At 36.0% G+C, this 25,900-nt stretch overlaps 1 protein-coding gene across 1 annotated transcript in view; it reads right to left on the bottom strand.

The window, feature by feature from the left end:
• Positions 1 to 483: 483 nt before the first annotated feature.
• ipo11 (importin 11) overlaps positions 484 to 25,900 on the bottom strand; it is a 232,764-nt gene continuing 207,347 nt past the window's right edge. Inside the window, exons 29-30 of the mRNA XM_079826503.1 lie at positions 23,911 to 23,995; positions 484 to 1,740 (exon numbers count right to left, since the gene is read on the bottom strand). Of these exons, the coding sequence (XP_079682629.1) occupies positions 1,576 to 1,740; positions 23,911 to 23,995 (250 nt within the window). The 3' untranslated portion in view covers positions 484 to 1,575. The remainder of the gene's footprint in view (positions 1,741 to 23,910; positions 23,996 to 25,900) is intronic.

Raw genomic sequence — 25,900 nt, 5'->3', positions numbered from 1 at the left:
ATTCAAAATATTGGAGAGAGTCGTTTCCCGCCCCCACCTCATCAGACGCAGCGCTCACGTGGGTTGCCAGATTGAGTATACGCAACAGGAGCAAACATGATCAGTGAATCTCTGACCCAGTATGTTTGCTGGCTTCCATGGCAGCAATGCGCTGTTTTCCGCCAACTCGCAACCCTGGGTGTCGAAATACTATTGGGTAAATTGGCAGTGGACGGGATCACCCAGATAAAAAACAAAAACAGACATTCCGACACAGAACGTAGATTTCAAAGTAAGAATAATTGGGTGTAGCATTGTTTTCAGAGAAACAACAAGTATGTAAACTTAGCATTTTTCCTAAATATCTGCAAACATATGGTATTTTTATGCATTGGTGCAGTCTTCATTATTATTTGAATAATTATACATATTATAATTATACAGCACCTTTAAGGTTAGTGAGTCTTTTTTCTCTCAACTAGTACCACTAAAGACTTCAGCTTTAAAATCAATCACTTTATTTGAGCTATTTTTTTAATAATACTCCAAAAAGCTCAGCTCTGACTGTCCCTCATTGGCGTTAGGCCATGCATTCGGAAAACGTGGACCATTAGGGTTTATACAAGCAAGCTAACAAATTGAACAGTGATTTTCAGACTGTACTGAATTTTATTGAAGCTGCATCAATGAAAAAATAGGGTTCATACGTGAAAATAAAACTACAGGGCGAAATATGCTATAATGTAACATATGCATGTTCAATACAATATCAGGTGTGTTAGGGGTGGATAAATAAGGCTTAAAGCATAAAGCTTTTTTTCAGACTCAAAATTAATCTCACAGTGACAGTCGTTCTTCTGTATGACTGTGCTTCTAAACATCCCATTTTCAACCAAAAACATTTCTATAAATGTATACGCACTAATTGCGTGTCCTTAAAAAAAGAAAGAAAGAAAGCTTGCTACGGCAGTAAGAATATTCACTCATACATTTGCACTGTACTTGTGATTCAAATAGATATTTGTTTCATTAAACTGATGTATTTGGTTCTTATGATCTCCTGTGGACCTCATATGAGAGGTGCAGTGTTGGAGCATTAGCAGCATGGGAAGGTAAACATATACATCCATTCATTTAACGTCTATCTGATATGAAAATACTTTCAATCAAAAATGTTAATGTTAACTTTTCAGTAGTTCCTGATATACTGATCTAGGAGCAAAGTGATTGGGAAAAGCCACCCGAGGAAAAAAAAAAAGTAATGTTGTCATGCAGTGTATTTTACATAAATACAAAAATTACAACTTTTTATATGAAGACTCAGTGTGAACACTGCTTGGGCCCTTTAAATGGCAAACTCTTTTCCCCGTTACAAAAACTTGACATCACAACATTTAATTCCTTCTTAAAGTGTCTCTTTTTCAGTCTAAGTAGATTTCCTTTCTGCCCCATCTCAAACTTTGAAAAGGTGTGTTTGAGGAAGCAAAAGAAAATGTGTGTTTAAAAAATATGGAAGCACTTTTCTCTGGGTTATCATTAAAAGGTTGGCATCTCAGGTGTCAGGACTGGTTTTAACGGTCTGCTGTCATCTCATCCTTACATGCCCTGGATAAACTCTTGCAGCTGTCGCACAATCTCCGTATCCACCGTCTCCATGAGAGCCTGGAAGCCCTGGTCTCCCATCAACATCTGCTGAGCCTTCAGCTTCTCATAGACAAACTGCTGAAGAGAGACGCTGTGCACAGGGTCCTCAAGGGCCAGCTATAGAGGAAGAAAAAAACAAAAAGTATGAGTATAGCAAATGACACTTTATACAAATACAGTAAAGACTGGTGCCCCATTACTTTTTTAAAAGAGGCCATATTATGCCCTTTTACAAAGTCTTGATTTTGTTTTGGGGTCTACTGGAATAGGTCTTCATACTTGAATGTACAAATACACATTTTTCACATATTTTACATTATTGCAGCACCTCTTTTCCATGTCTGTCAGTAGTGCTCGGTCTCTCTAAAGCTCCTTCTTCTGAAAAGCACAATGTGCTCTGATTGGTTGGCTGGTGTGTTGGGATTGGTCAACTGATTTAAGGCCATTTAAAAAATGTCACAGCCCTTACCATAACCGCAAATTTCAAACGCAACTCAACTAGGCCTCGTCCCCTTTTTTTTGCGTATGCCTTGGGTGGGAATTATTAAAATGAGGGACAGTGTTGCGTGTACGTTCCTGGAAGAAAACTTGAGACTAAAATCAAGGCGTTTCGGAAACATTGCTTACTGTGCTTATGTTAATTATCATAATATTTATAATATTTCCCTTTAACATATGAGAATAAGTTAATCAGTAGCTATAGAACAATAGTTTTTCCCAAATCTCTACTGTGTGAAAGCTTAATTTAGAAAATTACATTAAATATAAATGAATAATAATAAAAAAAAAAAGAATAAATACATGATTCAGGGTTTTAATGTATGCATATAAGTCCTAATTTTGATAAAAGGGTTGCAGATATCACTTGCATCATACAATTAATGAAAAATTTAAATAAAACTTAGTTTGATGATAAACATTTTCTGAGCACCTCATTTTGACTATTTGGTGGGGAAAAATAATAAAAAGATCGGAATACACCAAATGTCAGTTCTTCGACACTTAACAGGCAATAGCTCACACTTCATTATGACAAACAGAATGTAAGTTATGGCATGCCAGTGTAAGATATATATCCAAGAGAAGTAGACTTTCAGAATAAGCCCAGTGTTAGTTTATAAGTCTGAATGGATGACTTCAATATAAGGATGTGGAACTGCAGTGAAATAATAAAGCACCTAAAGCTGCAGAAGGGATAATACAAAGATAAAAATATATGAAATACAAGATCCAGCATTAGAATTATGGGTAAGGTAATAAAATGTCTAAACGTCTGAAAAAAGTACATTGACAACAAAAAAAGCATGCTAAAAAAGCAAATGAAAAACTGAAACTAAAGCCTTTTTTTAAAGTGACCCTATTATGTTTTGTTTTATTCCCTTTCATGCAGTGTGTAATATAGCTGTTTGTGAATGTTTTTGATTCACTTGCTGTGAATGTTTGATTTTAAGCATTCTGCAAAGTCGAAAATGCACGATAAATGAAGTTATTTATCAAAATAGAGAATCGACTCTGAACCGCCTAAACGAGTCTGTATTTCGAATCCCACTTTGTTGCGGTTCTACGTCAGTAGAAAAGATATTTGCATAATGCTTGCCTATGTTGTCCACCCGCAAACAACTTGACCAGCCCTCAAACGTCATTTTACTGACGACCACAAAACACTTGCTCTTGAAAGATGGGTCAGTACCCAGTTTATTCGGACCAACTTGATCCTCAGAATCACAACTTGTAAGTATGCATAATTATTGATGTATATATTTTCTACCGGGTGTTCAAAATACGTAGTTTTATGTTTTATATTGTGTAAGTTCCGGGTAACCGGCTAACTCATGTTATTACTGTCTTACTTCTGCAAAGTGGCTGTGGGCCACTATTACCTAAAACTGTGTCTATTAATGCAGATTGTCTTTCGTTCTAACTATTTTAAGTAATTTAATTTGTTTTACAAACTTAAATGTTACATCAGTCATTCACGTTAGTGCTGGGCTAACGTATGCACCATTATTGATACAGTTCCCACATATGGGAACCCAATAAATTAAAAATATACACATTGGTTTGTTGATGGACATACACTTGTTAATGCTGATGGTGAGGAATTACAGTTGCAACATCTCATAATGTACCTCAAAATAAGTAGCGAATTACTGAGAAATTTCCTGCTCAAGCCATCCTTGCGATGGAGGTTCAGAATGAATAACTTGCTTTTAATGTTTCATAATCGGACTCGCGCCCGGATTGGTATGGTAAAATCGATGTCACCGTTACGGTCTTTACATTGTGTACCATCGCTGAGCTTTAGAAAGCCTCAAGAGCAGAAGTTCAGTTATGGTAATGGCCGTTTAGCTTCCAGTGCTGTAAGTGGTAGACCAATCACAACAGACTGGGCGATCTGGCCAATCAGAGCAGAGAAGCTCATGGAAAGGAGGGATTTAGAGAGACTGATTGATCCGTCATTTCAGAATCATTGACAAATATGTTGATGTGCAATGTGTTTTTTGACCTTTGATGCATGTAAACCTGTTGTAGGAGACCTAAAACAAAATTAGGAGCCTTTAAATTAACATAATAGGGGCACTTTATGGTAAATGTGTTTTGAGTGTTAAAGAACTGCTTTGATAAGAGAAAATTACATTGAAGAGGAAAATAAATAAATGTGCAAAACCCAGTCGATCCTGGAAGATGATCCTAAGAATGTTTTTTGTTCTCCCTTTTAATAAGTCAAATCTATTCGATATCTATTTAAAATGTATATCTGTCAGCACATTTGTTGGGAGACAGATGTCAGCATACAATTGTGAAGGAATTTTCTTGGTGTTAAAGCAAAGGCATTGATCCCAGCTCAATCCAATGTGACTTAAGACATTCATTCCCTCTCAGTATTTATATGCTCATCACTTCTGTGGCCAACTGTACTAAAACAAAGATCACTGATGGTGCGAGGACGCTATTGGAATTGACCGTTTGAAAAGACCCACCCCCTTTGGTTACTGTTGATATGTCCGACAAGCCAGGGCACTCTCACGCCACACACGTTCTCACGTAGGGAAAAATGCACAACACGCCGACAGACTACTTTTGATATGAAACAAAGTATCAACTTTGAAATTGTCCTTAAAAAAAAAATAAATGTAAACAATAAATACCGTTTTGTGGCTCTTTAATGTGACGTGATCGCTGTAGCGTCTCAGTTAAAGCTGCCCTTGAACCGATTATCTCTTCCTTGTAGATCATTGATAAGCACGAAATAAACATGAATGAACACTAAAGTAAATGTTGTTTCAACTGCGGAAAGACGTCAGTACACACCTTTTCTCTGCAAAATTTCCAGATGTTGTACTTTAACAAACTCCTCCTAGACTTTTAATTAGATCAACATCATATTTGGTCATTCTAATCTAAAGGCCTTTGCGATGTTACATTTCAAAGATCTTGAGTTTTCCCAGAAGGGTGTGTTCGTGGCGGCCTGACAAAGTTCGATGTTTTGCCATGAAACAGGAAGTTGTTGTAACCCAGGCATACAACGTCCGATCTGCCCCAAACTTAACATGATTGATAAGAGTCCTGGCCTGAACACATCTACATGACAATATTCAGTTATTCAGCACCACCTGCGGGCAACAGGAAATGTCATGTTTTACACTGTGATTAACTCCCTGAAACACATTTAAATATGCCATGAAGTACCAAACACGCTAGAAACATTAAATCATGCAACACTTGGCTAAGTGCTAACGTATGCGATTAACGCAATGAAACAGAAAGTTGTTGTTAAGAAAGTTAACTCAGACATACAAGAAATATAAGGAAAGGAGCAAAGGAAATATATTTTTTTGTAGTTTATTTTATTTGGAATGTAGTCAACAAAGGCCTTTTACATTTTAAATGATCAAAAGATTTGACTACACTGCAAAAAATGCTCTTCTTATTTGGTATTTTTTCTTGTTTCCAGTCCAAATATTTAAAATTCTTAAATCAAGATTAATTTACTAGATAAGTAAAAATTGCTGGGGGGAAAATCAAAATGAGTTTTTGCTTAAACAATCTATATTATCTGCCACAACAATTTATGATTTATTAAACCATAATTTATGATTTATATAATACACCAATTTATTAAAACAACAATTAATGAGATTAAAACCATGTTTTTACGCCAAACTTACTTTATATCACAAGTCAAATGTTTTAAATAACCTTGTGATATTTGGATCATTTTACAATATTCTGCATAATTATAAAAGCTCGAATAGCATTGCATTATAAATATAATCTATTATGAAAACTATTAATTCAGTTTGCTTTCCATTGCAAAGACATTGTCACGCTTTCTTTCTGTCATACACAGGAAAACATAATACATGATTAGGATTGTTTGATAAAATGGCTCAAATGATCTTTCTTATTTTGAAATACTTGTATATTTTTAGGGGTTATGACCAGTCAAGCTATCATATATTTTAAAATGAAATCATGTTTCAGAGGGTGAAGTCTTTATTGATGTATCTTCATCGCTACACTAATACAGTGGCAAACTATAACACTCTTGAATACTATAATGTAAAATATAAATAATGCTCTGCTAATGAAGGGGGAGGGACATGGAGAGAGTGATATAATGATAGAGTGAGAGAGAGAGAGGGGGAAAGAGGAAATTAGCATAGCTGCATATATTAATGTGATGTTTTAGGCTCTATTATGCAACAAATGATTGGAGAAATCAGAGTAAATGTAACATTTAGGGAAGTCTATTTAGGTTGGTGTAATTTCAACTCTCCCTTTGACACATGCTGATAGATGTTTTGGCACTTGATGCTTTCAGTAAACCTCAACAGCAATGTTGTAGTTGTAAATATTGCATAAACATCACATTAATACATTATACGTTTATTTAAAAAACATTAAGATGTGCCATGGAGCGTACATCTGTCAATGTGATGAGCATTAACAATGGCAGCTGTGATCTTTTGTGATTATACTTATAATTCACACTAAATTAACTCTAGCAGCTTCCCTGCGGCATATGAAAAATAAAAAAAGTCATTTTCTGCAGTACTTTTGGATTTAATGATTTCAAATGCCACCATCTGCAAACTATAATATCCTCCAAAAAGGTTAAATATGACAAATGTCTAACACAGTCTCTCTCTCCACATAATATTGGTGTAAAACACAAGACTCAACATTTACCCTCACTGAGACATTTGCTCAGAATGCTTAGCCCCAGTGCTTCCCCTGAGATGTTTGATCACTGATTCATCTGATTCTCAACTGGTCTTATTGTGAATACAACTGACCAACCACCAGGGTCAGAAATGTCACGCTCACTTGTGCCCCCTATGATTTTCCACCTCAGTCAAATTGTTTTAATTACAGTTTGAATTACCCGCTCCCGCTTTCAATTTATTTATATATATATATATATATATATATATATATATATATATATATATATATATATATATATATATATATATATATATATATATATATATATATATATATATATATATATATATATATATATATATATATATATATATATATATATATATATATATATATATATATTTATATATATATATATTTATATATATATATATATATATATATATATATATATATATATATATATAAAAAATTTAAATATTTTTTACAATCAAAATTATAGTGTCTGAGAAAACAATGAGATGATATTTACAACAGTGATTTCCCTGTGTTGTCTAAACCTAATGGACTGTGTGAGCTATTGACAGATTTAGTCCAGAGGGATTTAGCCTTAATAGCTGCTTATTTTTCTTCCCAAGTGAATTTACAAGTCATAATGGATTGATTTCACAGAGCACTGCATTGACACTGCTGGCAATACACACAGTAATATACACTAAACAAACTATTACCCAATTACACCAGATGACATTTTAACATTTCAGAGTCAGCCTCATGGTGCAACACGCTGAATGAATCACAGTGTTTTAAAGTCAAGGCTCTTCTGAGGAGTTTAAAGGTACACTCAGTGTTTGTTTATGCTGTCTAGGACTGAATTTAGCATATTATAGTATTACTATTATATTACTAATATTATAATACTACTTTTATAAATAATATAATACCATTCAAAAGTTTGGGGGCTGTAAGACTTTTAATGTTTTTAAAGAAGTCTTATGCTCACCAAGACTGCATTTATAACAGAAATATTGCACTGATACATATAAGCGACATTTTATTGTCTTAATAGGAAATCATCTGATTTTATTGAGAAAACATTACCTAATGAGTCAGCGTTTTTATATCTGAAGTCTCCCCGTACATTCTTACAACGCAAATGTTCTAAACATTTCAAAGGCTATTTGATAAAAGTTTGGAATTTCCCCTGCTTATTAAAAGTTACGTTCATCTTCATTACAGTAGCGAATATCAGATCAGCTGACGGCAAGACACCTCGGCATTTCTAACGGGCAAATGGGCGCTTTGTTGCGTCCAGTGTAGACAGCCTTTAGCTGTTGCGACGTGAGTGACAACAGTTCTGTCAGGTGTAGACACGGTGTAACGGCATCTGCATGATGAGTTGACTTTACCGACCAGCGATTGGTTCTTTTATTTAGAAGGCGGGACTTATTCCATCATATTGCGCATCTTTGTATATGTAAAGTCTTTGGTATATGTATTTATTAGGAAAAAAGGAAAAAAGAAAAACTATTGCTGGGTATGTATAAATAGCTAATATACTTATTCACATGCAGCAGCAAAAGTTACTCAATATTAACTAAATTTTCATTGTATAATGCAAAATGTAATGTAGAGTCTGTCAACCCTAGTAATGCAGCCGCTGAAGAGAAAGGCGCTCTGACACACCAAACAAAACTCTTCTTTACTCCATGACAAGGGGAAAGGTGGATCATGTGGTGCTTTTAAAGGAACAACCTCATAGTTACAGTATCAAAGTTTAAACACAGGATTCAATTGATTCTAGATGAATGGTGCTGCTTGTGACCTTAGTAGTCAAACAAAATTGTACATACAGACTAAATCACATCTCTCCAGTGATCCGCTGTAACCTTGATGTTTTCCTGGAAACACAATCAATACGTCCATCAATTGCAACTGGACAGCTTAAATAAATAAATAAATAAAATGCGGTTTTAAAACCCACCGCTCACTCAAAGCAGCATCCTTGAGCTTTGAGGGGTTATAGACATGTTCACTGTCATTGGTAGTTTAAAAACGAACTGAAGATTCTTTTATGAGTGGATGAAATGAAGTGCCATGATATGAGATCACTAGAATGCAATTGTGATGCACACAAAAATGAGAATATGAAGAGAATATGAAGCAGCATTGTCAGCTCTCACACAGGAGAGACCCTGAATTTCAGATGGATCTCTAAGGAAAATCAATTAGTTCTGTAGAGTGAAATCTGAAGTCCTCAAAATTTTTCTTATTGTAGGACATGAATCATTCCGCATATCCGAAACCGACCATAAAGACTATAAATTGAGACCTAGAAATGGCAGTTAGACACAGGAAGCACTAGGACCTTGAACAATTGAAGGATTTGGTTGAAAAACAAGGATGGCTTTAAGGAAAAAGGCACTCCAAAAAGGAACCTATAAGTATCATTCTGAGCCAAGCCAGTACTATAAAGCAGAGATGCCTCTGGAAGAAATCCTGCTCAAGCCGCCATGAACTTTTAATGGATTTTCCTCAAATGAATAAAGTCAAAAACTTTGAAGACCAGATGTGTAAATGCCAATGAAAGTCAATCTCAGCTGTACTCAAAAGGAAAGGAGGTCATCTATATTTAAGCTTGACTGGACCATTGATCCCCTTTTCCAGTGTATTTTATAGTCTTAGGGTTCCCCCACAAACTTCCAAATAAAAAAAACAAACAAGATTTACTGAGTAACACTATAACAACTTTCATTAAGAACATCCCAACACTAGAATATGTCAAATTTGTAAACACTTAGTCAGGAAGTTAGAAAATTGATAATAGCTAGAAATGTCTAGAGTAGGCAAATCCTATAAGTTCATGTACTGTAAGCACCCCAGTGGGTATTTGCAAAGTTTTGCTTTGTTAAAGTTATAAAAAAGAATACAGTACTATGCAAAAGTCTTTGGCACGTTTTTATTTTCATCCCCTCCAAAAATGGTTAAGCCAGTTATATATATCTTTTGCTGTAGTGTGTCAGAAGGAAAAATCAGTTTACATTTCCAAAAGTTCATTTTGCCATTGATTGTAATCCAGTAAGATTTTTGTATGCACAAGGAGTCTGGCAAAAGCCAGTATGCTCCACATGGAGATCACTTATGTATTAATGGTGAAAAGTGAGGATGTTTTAAAAATAATGCCATACATATAGCTTATCTCTCAACTAACTAATATTACCTAAATCAAATCAATATTACCACCCTTTGTGTTTAAAACAGCTTTTGTCCTAGGTACACATGCACATAGTTTTTCAGGCAGCTTTGCAGGTTGGTTTCTTCAAGCGTCTTGGAGTAGTTGCCACAGTCTCAGTTTTTTCTGTTTCTTCATGTAATTCCAGACGGACTCGATGACAAACGAACTCTCAAAAATAATACAAAAATCTTAGCCTGACAAGCCAGACCCACATCAAGATGTTGGGATGTTGAGTACTAATCAAGATGTTGGGTCTGGGAACACACCATTGGCAGGGCTCAATTCGAGGGGTGGGATAAACGGATGTCTTTCAAATTCCCTCTGCATGCAATAGGATAGCTCTACAACCAACCAGAGCAACGAAGAAGGTGAAGCGGAGCTAGTTGGTAGATTAAACTTTCGCCGTATCCGGTCGGGAAAACTCTGAACACATCTTTCTTTCTTAAGAATGACTTCAGTGCCATTCTTTGTTCTTTTCTCAGAGAAAATCTTAACTCCAAGTCTTCCAGAGCTGTGGCCAAAGCCGATACAATTGTTTACAAGTAGCACGTGGAACCGCAGCAACTCTGCCGTCATTAGCCCCGTTTACATGCGCACTTTTTTGTCATTCCGATTAAAATTATTCCGATTGAAAGATTCGGTGGACTGTTTACATGAGACGTCATCTAAACCGATCTGGTGTTTACATGTACTGACTTTCAGTAGGAATCATTTTGTGACATGCGCACACAGTTTGTCTGCCGCCTCAGATTCGTTACGTATCGTGGATCAATAGTTCTGTGTTGGTAATTTTTATATTTATTTATTTTTCTGTGGGCGGACATGCAGTAGTTTAACCTAATTTATGTCCTATACAATGGCTATTTCAACAGCTGTGAATGATGAATGCGGAATCAAAAATGAATTCAATTCATTTATTTTGAAAAACACAAAATTAACAATAAAATGCACTCAAATTATTAATAAAAACATAGGATATATGGTGAAACATGAATGAAGCATTCAAGACGTGCTCAGCATCATTACTAGTAGTACTAAACATATATATTTCAGATGATTAAGGAAAGATACCATAATCACAATGGTATAAATATTAACAAAAGTAATTAAAGTAGACTGTGGGTAACGTTACTTAACCAATTTGAAGCAGTTGTTGAATTTTTTTTTATAGCTAACTTAACTAACGAGAAACAGAGAGCAGCTTGAATGTTCCCCGTTGAAATGGCAGCTCTCAACGGCCACCAGGACTTGTACAGTTTTATAAAAGCTATTTATTATTTGTCGTAAAGTGTAAGAATCACCTCAGAAAAATAAATTATTCTGTCAGGCGCAGTTGAAGCCTAGGACAAACGCTGTCAAGATGAGATGGTGTAGCCAGGCTATGTCTGTGTCATTATTCCAACATCATGTTCATAACATGTTACAAAATAAAAAGTTTAATACCTCAGAAAAATGAACTTTCCTCTCTTGTCAACATTAGCCTGGTGTGAGCGTGGCGCGCGCTCTTCAGTTGAAGAGGCACGCGCTGTATATCACGTCACAGAAAGACGTGCACTCAAAGTAATCGGATCAGATCGTTTACATGGTGGAATTTTTCGTTTGATCGGTTCATGAAAAGGTTTATCCCACCCCTCTCAAACCGATTACAATTTCATTCGGTTTGGCCATTTTTATTTCGATTGAGGTGTTTATATGGAGTATTTTTATTCGGATTGGACTTTTAAACCGATTACAGTGCTCCATGTAAACGCACCTATTGTTAAGTCCGCTCAACGACTTTATACACGATGTGATTGGCCTGACCAGAGTTTGGTTTTTCCAGCTCGCAAGCCAACCGAGAGTTGCTAGACAACACTGGCTGCAAATTAGATTTGCTGCTGCTAGGGTGCGTCAAGATTTCTAGGCTACAAAAATCTCACTGGATCTTTACAATTAATGTCAATTAATGTTTGGAAATGTAAACTAATGTGTCCTACTAACACAATACAGCAAAATATATAAATAACTGGCTAAAAAACTTTCAGTTCCTTTTTACCGCAAGAAAAATAACGTGCCGTATTCATGAAAGACTGTGTGCATTTCTGTGTCAAGCATGTATAAAAACAAACATTTGTGCAAGAATGGTTTTACATTATTGTAAATTATTCAGCTAATTTTTTATGAATGAAGCCCAATGTGACACTTTTTCACACTGTAAGAATAAAAAAAAGTCCTCTGACACAAAGTTCTCATTAATGTTTGTAAAAAAAAAATATGATTAATAATAATAGTAGCAGTATAGCAATAGTAGTAAGAATATTAATTAATAGGAAGACATTTTTGGTTTGGTGTCCATGAATGGGTACTGATGAGGCTGTGGGAATGCAGAATATAAAGAAGATATTCTAACGTCAAAGAGGATTGTCAATTTCAAGTAAACAACAAAAAACAAAATCCATTTATGTACATTTGTAAAAAAAAAAAAAAAGCCATTAGAGAAAATCAGATTATGGGCCATCAAGTGTCTATTCCACAAAAGAAATGACATCTCAGCTATATGAGACAGTCACTGCAATACCATTTGGTATCCAACACAATCTCAAAAATCTGAGTCTCTAATACGCTACATATAAATCAATGTTCATTCAAATGGTCCTGGGACCTCATGCATTAAAATCTCTGCTGCAGATTTTGCTTGTTCGGTTTATGAAAAACAAGTTACCATTTGTACATGTACAAATTTTAATCCCCATTCTATCTACTCCCCAAAGTACCCAAAATGGAGTTTACAACACCTTTTTATTATGCATAACTTCATTTGCATGTCATTTCCTTGTGCAATTTCTGCAATTTAGAAGGCAATTCCAAGAGCATGACCTCAAGGAGTCGAAAATATAATGAGTTGAAAAAAATTCTCTTGGCCATAAAAAATATTTTTTAATAGCTTTTTTAAAGTTATATGATATTATATTAATATTGATTTGTTTAATAATATTTTATTAAAATTTTAATTATTTTTGTAAGTTAATATTTATTAATAAAGATTACATTCATATTTAGGATGGACTAAATACTAACTAATCATTATCTTCACAATTAGGTCATGATCTTTAATTTTTTTCATTGTCTAATTAACAAGAAATATTAATTTATTCAATAAATATATCAGTATTGCACAAATAATGAAACTAAATCAGACCGTTCTGTCCTTTAAAGCCAATTGTATGCCCACTGACTATAGCTGCACTACATCTCTACTGTAAATGATAAAAAGCCAATCCATAAATCCACTTTCCAAAAGGAAAGGTCAACCTAACTATTTATGTAGATCAAAATTTTCAGGGATGATGGGGCAGCTGTAATTTACTTCCTGAGTTGCCAATAAATCCTACCTTACCTTACAAAGTTGTCTGAAAGGTTAAGCCCACCTTTGCTTACTTTGCACTTCCTCAGGCGCTTAAAATAGACTCTAAATGATATTAATGGTGTGCTTTGCATCCACTTTGCTGGGCTGGTAATGAGGGTGTGGGTGAGGGAGTGGATCAAAGAGATGGAGCCATGCTTCATGAATTTCTAATTAGAGTTTTAAGCCTCATCAAGTCACTCAAAGAGGCCGTGGACTAAATGAGAGCGGTGCTTTCCCATACAAATCGTGCATCAGTCATTCAGAATCAACCATCATCCTCTTCTGTAAGCAACATTGTCTTCTTCCGTGTTTTTGGCAAGCAATGTCTTTTCTTTAATCTGTTGGGTCACACAGAAGTGAAAGCAGTTGCGGGTGGCCCTACTCGGGCCAGTGAATTTAATATCTCTCGCTGACAGATGTGTCACAGCACCGGGTCATTTAATAATGAAGGGAATTCTCAAAGTGACAAGGCTTGTGTAGTCTTAAAACCTTTGGAGAGGATACTGCTTTTCAACAATGTTGTATCCAAGTAATCACAGCATGTTTAATGTGGGGTCATTGACAAACACTGAACTGAAGATATGCTGAAAAATGTTTAAAAAATGAAATCTCACGTAATGAGGCTGTTAAATTGTATCCATTCAAGCTGAACTGACAACAATATTGAGGATGGATTCACAAAACATTCTTAGGAATACAATTCTTCTTAACCAGGGCTCAAGGAACAAAAAACCAACAATTTTATTTGAAATTAATATTTTACCAAAATCAAGTTCAAATGGAGTTTGACTCCAGTGAATGCTGGAGATTTGTGTTTTGTCTGAACGGCCGCATCTGAGGCATTACGATTAACTTACACGTTACAAAGTTTATTGTAGCAATGTGGTCTCTCAGTTTTTCCTGCCGTTTAATACATTTGGCCAAAATCTTGTGTTAAAAAAGATGTATATGGTTTTGCCAACATTTTGAGGATCTACCGGAGTTAAGAGGTTTATTCAAGCTCTTGTATAAAGTATAGGCAAAAGTTATTAACCAGTATTATCAAAACACTTTTGGAATGGTAATGTTACAGAAGGAACACGTGAACAGAAACATTAAAATACTGATTCTGTTTGGAGTGAACTAATTTTGTTATATTTATAATTTAAGAATAATTTCTATTCTAAAAACGTTTCTTAAGTGTGTCATAATTTTTTATTAAAACTTTTTTTTAAGACAATCATCATCATAACATTTAAAGTTAGGATGACCTCCAACAAGGGGTGTGCGATATATATCAAGTTTGAACCTTAAATAATCCTTTAATTTTTCTTCTTTAATATTTTCAAGGTCTGAGGTGAATTATCCATTGTCGCTTTCAGTATGGCTATCAATTCTATTTAAACTCACATTAGACACAAAAACAGTACCCGAGATTATCAGTGTCATACTTTGTATGTTGTTGTTCCAGCAGTGATGTTGCAGAAATAGAAACCATTTCTAAAAATAGAATCGTCATGTATTGCCATCATGACTGGTTAGGACAAAAACTTTAATTATATACCTTGTATTGTGTGTCGCGCCATTGTATTGCGTCTGGTTAGGACATAGTGTTTATAATTTATTGAACTACTTTCTTAAGATTTTTATGAACCCGGACCCTGCTAAAATCACTACCAGGAGACTACAATTCTGGTTCACTAAAATAAAAACAAATTGTCTTGTTTAACCCTGCATGACAACTGAGAGATGAATAACAGAACATATTTGCAATTTCACCTTTTGTGCAATAAAACTTTATCCCTGTATTGATTATCTTAAATCCCACTGGTAATCTAATTGTCTGTGTAAGCAGAAGTCTGGCTATTAAAAGCAATATTGTACACTGTAAAACAAGAATACATCAAAGACCATCCCTTTTCACTTGAATTGTCTGATCAGGAGAGAGAAACTTCAAGTCTGACATCTTATATGCAACACTCATTTCTAAATGATACTACCGAATTGTCTGAAACAAAGCAAAAATAAATAAATAAATAACTTGCAAAAGATAGAAGCTTCTCTCTTCACACATTGGTAATTGAGATCAAATACTCCGAAGAGATCCACTGTGAGCTCAGTAGTATATCATAAAATATCATCTGGATTATATTTCCTTTCTTCACAACTGTGCTTTTTACGGAGGGAAAAGGCTAATCAGGCCATTTCAAAGGTCTAGATGAAGTTAACATTCAAGATTTAACACTGTTATTTGAAATTTCTCGAGACTAAATATACCCCTGAAGCAGGAGATTAGGAAAGGTCAAAATTAGCATTTTTGGCACAGCAGCAGCACAACAAAAAACTCTGTTATTACAGAAAAAAAGAGATTACAGACTGAAAACAATTACTTAAACTGAAAGAAAAAGTGGATAGAATCACTGTTTATCGTTTAGAAACGTGATCATTGGGTAAGCAGTGCAGAATTAACTTAAAGCATACTAATTATATTTCAGCAAGTCTGCAGAAATTAGAAGCATATATAACACATGACTAAAAAAAAACAATAAATATTAAATAAATATTCATAAAAAAACTATATAATAGGACCTTAGAAATAATACACAAAAATACATAAATAAAACAAATAAATATAAATAAATGTAAAAAATGATTGCCATGACAAAAATGATGCACTGATTGCTAGATTGAGGTGAGAACTTTCTAAATAAATCAATTAAATAATTAAATTGAACAAAATGGTCACAAACAAAAAGCACAGTGTTTCCCAACTCTGTTCCTGGAGGCACACCAACGGCAAATTTTGGATGTCTCCCTCATCTCAACCCTCTATTTCTGCTCTGCGCCCAAAATCAAATAATTCCCTACTATATAACATGCGAATAATGGTACACCAAAAGAGTACTATGTCCGAATACCTACTACTTCCGCCGAGATTCTGAAGTGTGCATTCGATGGCCACTTCACTATCCCAATGAGGCTACAAGAGGATTTATGAATGCCAGTGAAGCGACACTACTGACACTGGTAACAGTAACACCATGGCAGATGCCTTTTAAGTTAATGCTTGTTTGCTAATTGCAGGAAAACTTCCCTTGGAGCAATTTGAGATAAAGAGTCAATCGTGACTCTAGTAGAAACACTCTGCTGAGAGCTGCTCAGTGGATACCAGAGACTCAGTCTGTCACCAAATAATTAAACACAGCCTGTAAATAATTTGAAAATGCAAGAAATACGAGAAAAGAGATCAGCTTTGCATGATACTTCCATTAAATGAAGCAAAAATGTGTCTGACACCACTTATCAACTTGACTCAAAGCACCACTGACACAATCCTCTCCAGTCACTTGAGGAAAGAGAAGCGCTGCTCGATCCTAAGAGGCAGCTCTAGAGGACAGAGTGCTGTTATGCTAGCGGCGCTAATGCGTGGCCACGTAAAACAGAAGAGAGTAGAGAACGCTTGAGAGGGTTCTCAGTATGGTCCTATCAACAAACTGAAGGTTAAGCTGTCTGAGACATGCTGAGAGCTCTTCATTTAGGTGTGGAAAAAGGTCAAAAACCTTTAAAATGGTTGCATGCCACTACAGAATATTCTGGAAGGGAAAACAAACACTGTAAAATGGTGACAAAACCATCTAAATTAAGTTAAAGTCACAATAAATGTTGATTTGGAAACAAACTTTCCCTGATGTATTTAAAAGACTAGGACTACAATCCAAAGTTTTTCATTTGGTATGCCACAGAAAAAAAATTAGTATATGGTTTTGGAATGACATGAGGGTATGTAATCAAATGACAAAAGTTTCAAGTAGTTTAACAGGGGTTGTAATTTAACAAATGTCCACTTTAGTCCTACTATAAACATTATTCTTCATTGTGCCAAAGCAGTATGAATGTCTTTTTCTCCCATGTGCAATTTTCCTCTCAAGTCCAAATTAGCATATTACTATTATGCTATGATAACAATCGCATAATAATCTAATTAGACTAACGGCACAAAGGCCGGTTTGAAAGTTTTCATAGACAGACTGAAGAAAGCTGTCATTATTTCAGAATAATTGTATTTTTGTGATTTGCAAAAACCCTGAAATCTTGAGCTATGTGAATACATTACTGAGGATTGTTTAACTGCGGACTGTAAAATTTTGAGTTTAGTTTTGATTGCTTCAATAATAATAATAATAAGATAATGCAACCAGCTAATGTGTTAAAGGGATAGTTCACCAAAGAATTATAGTTTTGAAATTATAGTCCCATAATCTACTCACCCTCAAGCCATCCTAGGTGTAAATAACATTCTTCTTTCAGATGAATACAATCGGAGTTACATTAAAAAATGTCCTGGCTAATCCAAGTTTTATAATGGCAATAAATGGCAGCCCAAAATAGAGCATCCATACATTATAAAAGTTATCCACATGTCTCCCGGGGGTTAATAAAGGCCTTCTGAAGTGAATCGATGGGTTTGTGTAAAAATTTACTTGAGCTAAGCGTCTCGTCACACCCCTACAGTGTAGGCTTCTGCAACAGGTCTAAACAAAAGGCCATAAAGCATTTAAATGCAGGCAATATCAAGTGCCCAAAATTTCAAAACAAATCAAATATTTATCAAACCAAACAAAAACGAGGAGAAACCCCTACCACAGGGCAATGAAAAGTGAAAAATTAAAAGTGTGTGAAATTAGGAGCGTTTCGCTCAGAGCAGAATTAAATAAAAAGACTTTTAACAGGCTAACCGAGTCTGGCATACCCTGGGATTCACAGGCAATAAATCAGAGAGAAATGTGCTTATTAAATAGATGGATTCGTTATGCAATATCACATCCCGGAAAGCAAACGGTTTTAATTCAGTATTCTTGTTTGGATTGACCTTCAAACCCTGAAGCATACAACTAAATAATGAGAGAAGGCAGGCGCTGACAAGAAAAAAGGAAGGCAGGGATGAACCTTAGTATTGAGTTTGACTATGACAGAGACACTAATGTAAAAGGCAACATCAACAATAACAGATTACGCATGTTTAACCTATCCTGTTCACGTCATAAAAGAAAAAAAAGATCCACTTCAAATAAATAGCCCTGAGATGCCGTATGTCGTCTTGAAAGCTACCTGTCAGTATGAATGAGTGTAAGCAAAACCACCATCTTAATTACATATTCTAATATTTACTTTCATTGAGTCAGGATGAAATACAAAAAATAAGCCGCTTTATTACAAATGACAAAATATGTCAGAGAAAAACAAGGGCCGAATGCCTATAAAATACCAAGGTGAAGCCATTTCAGTTCCATTTCTTTTATAATGGCAATGATGCACACTACACATCAGTCGCAACACAATGACAGGTTAACCAGTTTGGGAAACAAGGTTAAACAAGGTTAACGCCACCCCTATTTCAGAACGTTCCCGCTGTCTAAAGCCGCTGGCACCAATTTCGTGCAGGAATGACTGCACAAATATCACCCTGTCCGTTACATCATGACAGCTGGGTGGTTAATGGCTGCAATGATTTGAAATAAACCTTTTAAATCTAAACCAGCTTCATGCTGGGAGAAGTGATAAAAAAGGTACATTTTTCATTTTAATCTATTTTGTGCATCATTAACCAGGAGGAACTTACACCTCTTCCTGTGACAGTGCAGATTTGTAGCGTAATACATCTCTTTGACTTTATCTACTGACTGTTCGGCACCCCACCGCCAGTTATGTGCGGACTGATTGCTCTCTGTGTCCATTACCTCGATCCGGTTTTCTCTCTCACTGCAATCTGCACTCAGGTCCTCCTTCAAAACTGTTCAGAACACTCTACGACTTTTTGCAGGCACACTAACGTAATTCAATATGCCACTGTCGTGTCAAAGCGTCCCAGGTATAGTTGGTTAAATACACACTGATGTCTATGGAAGCGGCAATAACAATCCTTTCAATTATAATTTGACTACGTGTTTTATTCATATCAGATACACATTGTATTGTTAACTATATAGTTTGCTCTATTGTTCTCCCAGTTCATCGGTAACTTACTTTTATGTATTTTGTGGGACGTGGATGAACTTGCGGAACTGACTTGCGGAACAAACTAACATGGCGGAACCAATTGCGCATTATAGATCTACTAACATGATCATTATAAAGGGTTTTAAATGACAAAACACATTCACTTCCACATATTTGAAAATCCGAACATCAGATCATGATCACAAGTTTGTGAATATTTTGAATAAGAAAGGAAAAACTAAATAAAAGCGATATATCTGTCATTCAGCGCTATTGTGGCCGCGGTGTGTCATGTGAGAAATAAGGCGAAACCTTTTAAAATATTTTGCCAGAGAAGGCAATATGGTCATACTTCTGCAAAATAATTGCTGAAACTTGAAGAATACCAAGATTACAAACTTACTTTGCTGTAACTGTTATTAGTGTTAAATTATTGTAGTTGGGTTAGGTGGCTAAGTTTTTAATGTAAATTTGTTAGGCAAATTTGTTGTGTTTTGTATTTATTTATATATTTAAGTATACTTTAAACTTTTAATAAAGTGTTTTCAATAAAAAAGCCATTCTTTAAATGTCATCCACCGTCATTTTGTGGCTCTTTAAAAATAAAAAAATAAAAGTTTTACGTATAGGTCCAGGCACAGGTACCATTTTAAAAGTATCAATTTGGCACCGGTATCATAAAAGAACCACACAATACCCAACCCAAGTAAACATGCGCTAGACAGGTGTTTTTAATTGCTCACGAATGACACAAAGACATGGCACTTAAACACACCAGTTAAATGAAGTTAAAAATAAAACATAGAACCGGGTGTGTGGTCGCCGACACATCCAACCAGGCTACCTCATGTTACCGTAACTCTTCAAGCGTTTGAATTATACATTTTTTAAATAATTTTTGTAGCACAAACGCTCGACGAGCGTGCCGCACCCTGGGGTGCCGTGTGACGAGAGCAGGGGTGCCGTGTAAATGTCCTTAAAATCCTATATATATATCTTTTTTTTATTTTTTTTTTATAATTCTCTCTTTGTAAACTTTGTTCAATGCATGCGAGTGCTGCCGTATGTTCGAATATGACCAGTCACTTTCGCCGTCATCACCCGGGTGACGTGCCAGAAGATGCGAATGAGAAGTCGCGCGCGCTGTGAGAAAATTTGTCTCTGTGCACCCATCCGAAAACCTGAAAAGCATAGTTTATTTTATTAGTAGGCCTATCTTTGCTCAATAGTATTAATTTGTGCTGCTGCTTGTATTTAAATGATTTGTTCTTATTATTTTCTTTATTTTTATTTGACAGTAGTCCTTTTTTCCCTGAACATAGCAAATACTGAACCGTACCGAAACCGTGAACCTAAAACTGTTGTACAAACCGAACCGTGAGTAATCTGTACCGTTATACCCCTAGCATAACATACGCAAGGGGGTGCCATGAAATGGAGAACATTTTCAAAGGGTGCCATGACCGAAAAAAGGTTGGGAAACACTGGTATAAAGAGCTGTGTGCCATCCACCAGGACAAGCCCATGACACTTTCAGGAGCTGCTGGCTGCTCAGCTCACAGGCATCCCCCTGGATGGCAGCCCAAAATGAGAAGATGCGATCATTTGCCTGTTCCTGTGACCTATGGCAGAGGGCCAGCATGGGTCAGTGCACAAGATTCAAAGGAGCACCCTATGGAAGTACCAATAGTGTGATGTGGGCCTATGCTTGCCATCTGTTTTCTGAGCACTTCACCTTGCACTTAAATATAGCATATTGTATTAAACTTTTAGTAAAAAAATAAAAAAATTAAAATGACCTATTTTAGCTTCATGTTTCAAAGGGTTGATTGGATGAACGCAGCACGCGTTTACATAAAGGCTCTAGTAATGCACATCCTTTCCCAGAAAGTTTGAGTTAGACTAGCTTATAAGAGCACAATTATGAGCATAACGAGACTGTTAACGCAGACTGAGGTTTACCTTTTCTGACTTTTTCTTTTCAAACGCTGAATTTACTGTTTATATACAATGTGCAGTGTTTCAGTAACTGTCCAAAGTGTGCAAATATGAGTACGCTCCAGAGCAGGGTTTCATAACTTCTAAATTACAAGTGTGAAACATTCTTTTACCCGAGGTTAAAAAGTGGTGTTTAGAACAACGATAACCCGGGGTTAAGTGCAGTGTGAAAAGCTGTTATGTGAATTGCCCCTTTGGCTGTTGCATCATGTCTTGCTTTTTTTTCATCTTGTGTCATTTTTTTTTTTTTTTTTTTTATGCATTCAGTTTCATTCAGTTGCACTCCGACTAGCTGCTTTAAAACACAAGAAAGCACTGTGGGTGAACGCTGTGAACGCTTTGGCCTCTGTCTGCATGTCACCAGGTACAGTATTGATGCAAATTGTAGTCTGCAAAAGCAAGGTGCGGTAAACTATGCGATAAACTGAAAAATGAATCTCCCGCAATTGTGTTTTGCTTAGTCACAGCTGTCATTTTCGAGTACTCTGGTATTTAGGTTCATCCCACGCCATTCTCTAACAAAGAAGCAGTGTCATATAAGACCCCTGAAAAAAGGTTGTGACTTGCAAGCGCAAAAATGTGCTTCAATTCAAACCAGCTACCGGCTGAAAGTATCAAATACCAGCAGAGCCGTTTTATCATACAAACAATTAAGAGAAATGACTCACTTAAAACTGCTCGAATAGGCTTTTGAACTACTGCACTTCACATGGTGAGTTTGATCATTTTCAGCTGTTGTATGGAAGCTATTGTTGTTTGCAGATTTTCTATCAGGAGCCCCACTCAGCTGTAACATGCTCATGTGGGTGTTACACATAAATAACATTAGGAAAAGACAGACTGTGATTTCATGTCAATTCTCTCCAAAACACAGCTATGGCATTTTATTCTCTCATTATTGTTTTTATCTAAACGAGTGAGATGGTTCCCATAAAAAAGAAGCGAAACACAAAAACAACAACAAAATGCACAGTTTGCCACCCACTATATGGCACTTTTTTTTTTTTTTTTTTACCATGGTTCATCTCATTTCTGATCATAAATAAAAAAAATAAAACAAGCACATACACAAAAAACAATTGGTAACAAATTGGTAACTACAATAAGGTTAGTTGACTATATTGGTTAACATGAACTAACAATTAAAAATACTAAAGCATTCATTAATCTCAGTTAATGCTAATTTTAGCATTCATTCACTAATACATTATTAAAATCAAAAGTTGAGTGTTAGTATTATTTAATGGACTTAAGATAACATTAACAATAAGTTAACAAAGATGAATAATTACTGTAATAAATGTATTGCTCATTGTTGGTTAATGTCAGTTACACCATGGTCTGTCTGAATACTCGATTCTGATTGGCTGGAAGGTGTGCAATAAAACCGTTTAATTATTAATGCACTGTTTATTGAAGAGCGCATACTCACTCACATACAGAGAGTGGAGATCGCACTGCGCACAAACATTCAGGAGCACAGAAACATGTTATCAACGCTGCCCCGCGACTTTTAGTAAAAAAATAGCTTCGCAACTGGATCACTACACGATATTCCTCAGCAACGAGGGGTTTGTCACTATTCTGAAGTAATTAAACGCACACCTTCGTTGATAAGAGAGACACTGAACAGATGCATGTCCTATAATTCATTAATTCAAATAAATGTAATCTTACGGACTACTTTATCTCTGTGTCTGTTTCAAAGGAGGCAGAATGCTAGATCCAACGAGTTGTAACTGATGAAAATAACCATCGATTTTACCCTTCTGGTCAAATATTGCTCTGCAAACATCAATAACAGCTTTAAGTTGTCAATGTTGGCGAATGACCATGGTATTAAAATTCACAACATGGAGGCAAAAAACTGCCCTGCGCAAAGCGCATTAAAATCGTTTAATGCACAGCTAGCAGTGGATTTTTTCCCGCTTATACCATGTTCAATTGCCAACATTGCCAACTTAAAGCTGTTACTGATGTTTGCAGCGCAATATTTGACCAGAAGGGTAAAATTGACAGTTATTGTTCCCTTACTTGATGCATTAACTGATGGGACCTTACTGTAAATTTTGTATGCTACACTTTTTTAAATGTAGCAATTTTCTGCATCTCTGTACAGAAAATAAACTGCAATCCAGATTATGGTGTTAAAATATCAGTTATCGATATTGGCCTCCAATTAATCTAACCGGTGCACCCATAATAATGACATACTGAAAAATATTTATTTAACCTTAAATCACAGGACTGAAACATACAGCGAGCCGTGAGAAATTTAAACCTTTAGACCCTTATCCTTAGGATAAGTTGAATGTTCATGAGAAATTGAGATTTCTTTAAATAAACACTTTTTGACCTCTTTGTTTGTGAACTGAAGTAGCAATGCAGCCAATTATATTTGTCCAATCATTTGTAATGTACTATATCAGTACCCAGTATAGCTCATCAATAACAGCCACTTGCATCTGTCATCAATTTGCGCGTGTAACATCTGTGAACTTTGTGCCGAGGTGAAACTCACCAGTTTCTTCCTCTTGTCCTGTTCTGTTGGGGGTTCCTCGTCATCTGTCAGCTTTGGCTCTTCAAAGTGGCTCATCAGCATGCAGCTAGAGGTGAGGCAGCCAGAGAAAGTGTGTAAGGTTGTGAAGCGTATGTGCAAACTAGAGAAATTACATTCATGGTACACTTCATTTCTAGAATGTGCAATTTCCCCCCCGTTCTCCAGCAGCTGTGTAATCTCTCACTGCATTTATGAATACTCTTTTGACACCCAACTGAAGTATGTATGAGGCAGGTTGTGTATCCATCCTGCCCGGAAATGATAAAATGCCTTAGGAGGTGAACATAAGGATATAGAACCACATCCTGAAGTCATGAAATATTTGCAACCTCGTAGCATCATTCACATTTCATGACCAGCTTACGCACAACCCAAACCTATACATAAAACAAACATACCGTATACTGATCTGACATTTCAGATGTTTAAGATGATTTTACTGAAGAAAAATGCTTTAAATCTGTAGGACTGATTAAAGTAATTGATATATACTCTATATATGTGTGAGTGTGTGTGTGTGTGTGTGTGTGTTTGTGTGTGTGTGTGTGTGTGTGTGTGTGAGATATAACTATACATTTGTTAAATAGAATTAAAATAATTGTATTAATTGTTAAGAATTGCAGAATATAATTATTAAAGGGGTGGTAAACCACGATTTCACTATTCTAACTTAAGCTAGCGTGTAATGTTGCTGCTTTAGCATAAACAACATCTGCAAAGTTACAACGTTCAAAGTTTAAAGCAAAGGGAGATATTTGCTTTTAAAGAAATCCATTTCTAAGAACTACAGCAAACGGCCAGTAGGCGACTACACACATTCCTCCAGGGTTGGTGACATCACCAGGCTCAATATTTACATAAACCCCTCCTCCGAGAATATTAAATAAGGGGGGGTGAGGCCATTTTGTATCGCGGCGCTGTTGTGGTATAGTTAGGCTGGAGTGGTGTTGCCGCGATGCAGAGGAAACGCTGTTATATTCATCCGGATTGCAGGTCTGGGGTACTTGCTTTGTTCAGCCTTCATAGGGACAGGGGTGTGTTGCAGAGCGTTTAACATACAACATGTTATATGCACGTGTGTATGAGACAGAAGGGAACAGGCACGTGCGGGGCTCCCTCCCGCAGCACATCTCACGGAGGGAAACTTTCACAATGTTCGCGAGTTCAACACCGGATTTGCACAACGTCAGCTGCATAAGACAAACACTGCCAGTGTGTGAATGCACGACGCGCGCGGGGCTCCCTCCCGCAGCACATTTCACGGAGGAAAACTTTCACAATGTTCGCGAGTTCAATACAGGATATGCACAACGGCTTGACCTGAAAGCTGGATTTACAAACAGAAGCTGTTTACGGGCCACAACCTGTAAGTCTGATTTATATTTCATCGATGTGTTTTCCTGTAATAGGTTGTAGCAAGGAAGTAAACAGATGACAACACTGTTCTGCAAACCAGTCTGTTAAATGCTCATTCATACTTAACGTTATCCGACGAACACCTATCGTTACAAACACTAACGTTAAAATCTCAACAGCGAACCTGGCATTAGTGTAAATGATTCTTTGATTAGAGCTTTTATGTATTATTTATCTACAGGCTTGCTAAACATGGTTCTGTGTGTGATTTGGCTACTATAGTAAAGCCAGTGTTTAGTGTTTTGGGTTAATAGTTCTTGCGACAGATATTTGGCTATAATCGTTCTAAAAATACAAAAGTAACAGTGCCATTCAGTAGCGATCACTATAGATCTGCAGTCTTTACTCATTAGGACTGAGCAGGTTCTGCTCGATCATCTTCACTAAAATGTTCTGGGTCTGATTCGGGCTCAGATTGGTGTGGTTTTATTGACGCCATCGTTTCTAATTCTGACAAAAGTACAGTCTACCGGTAAGGTAAGGGGCGTGACGTTTCCGATAAACGTACACTGCGGTTAGCGAATCACAACACACT

This window comes from Gobio gobio, assembly GCF_949357685.1.
Source record: "Gobio gobio genome assembly, chromosome: 10".
NCBI lineage: Eukaryota > Metazoa > Chordata > Actinopteri > Cypriniformes > Gobionidae > Gobio > Gobio gobio.
Note: the sequence above shows the minus strand (reverse complement) of the source record. Positions and strands in the feature narration are given on the sequence as shown.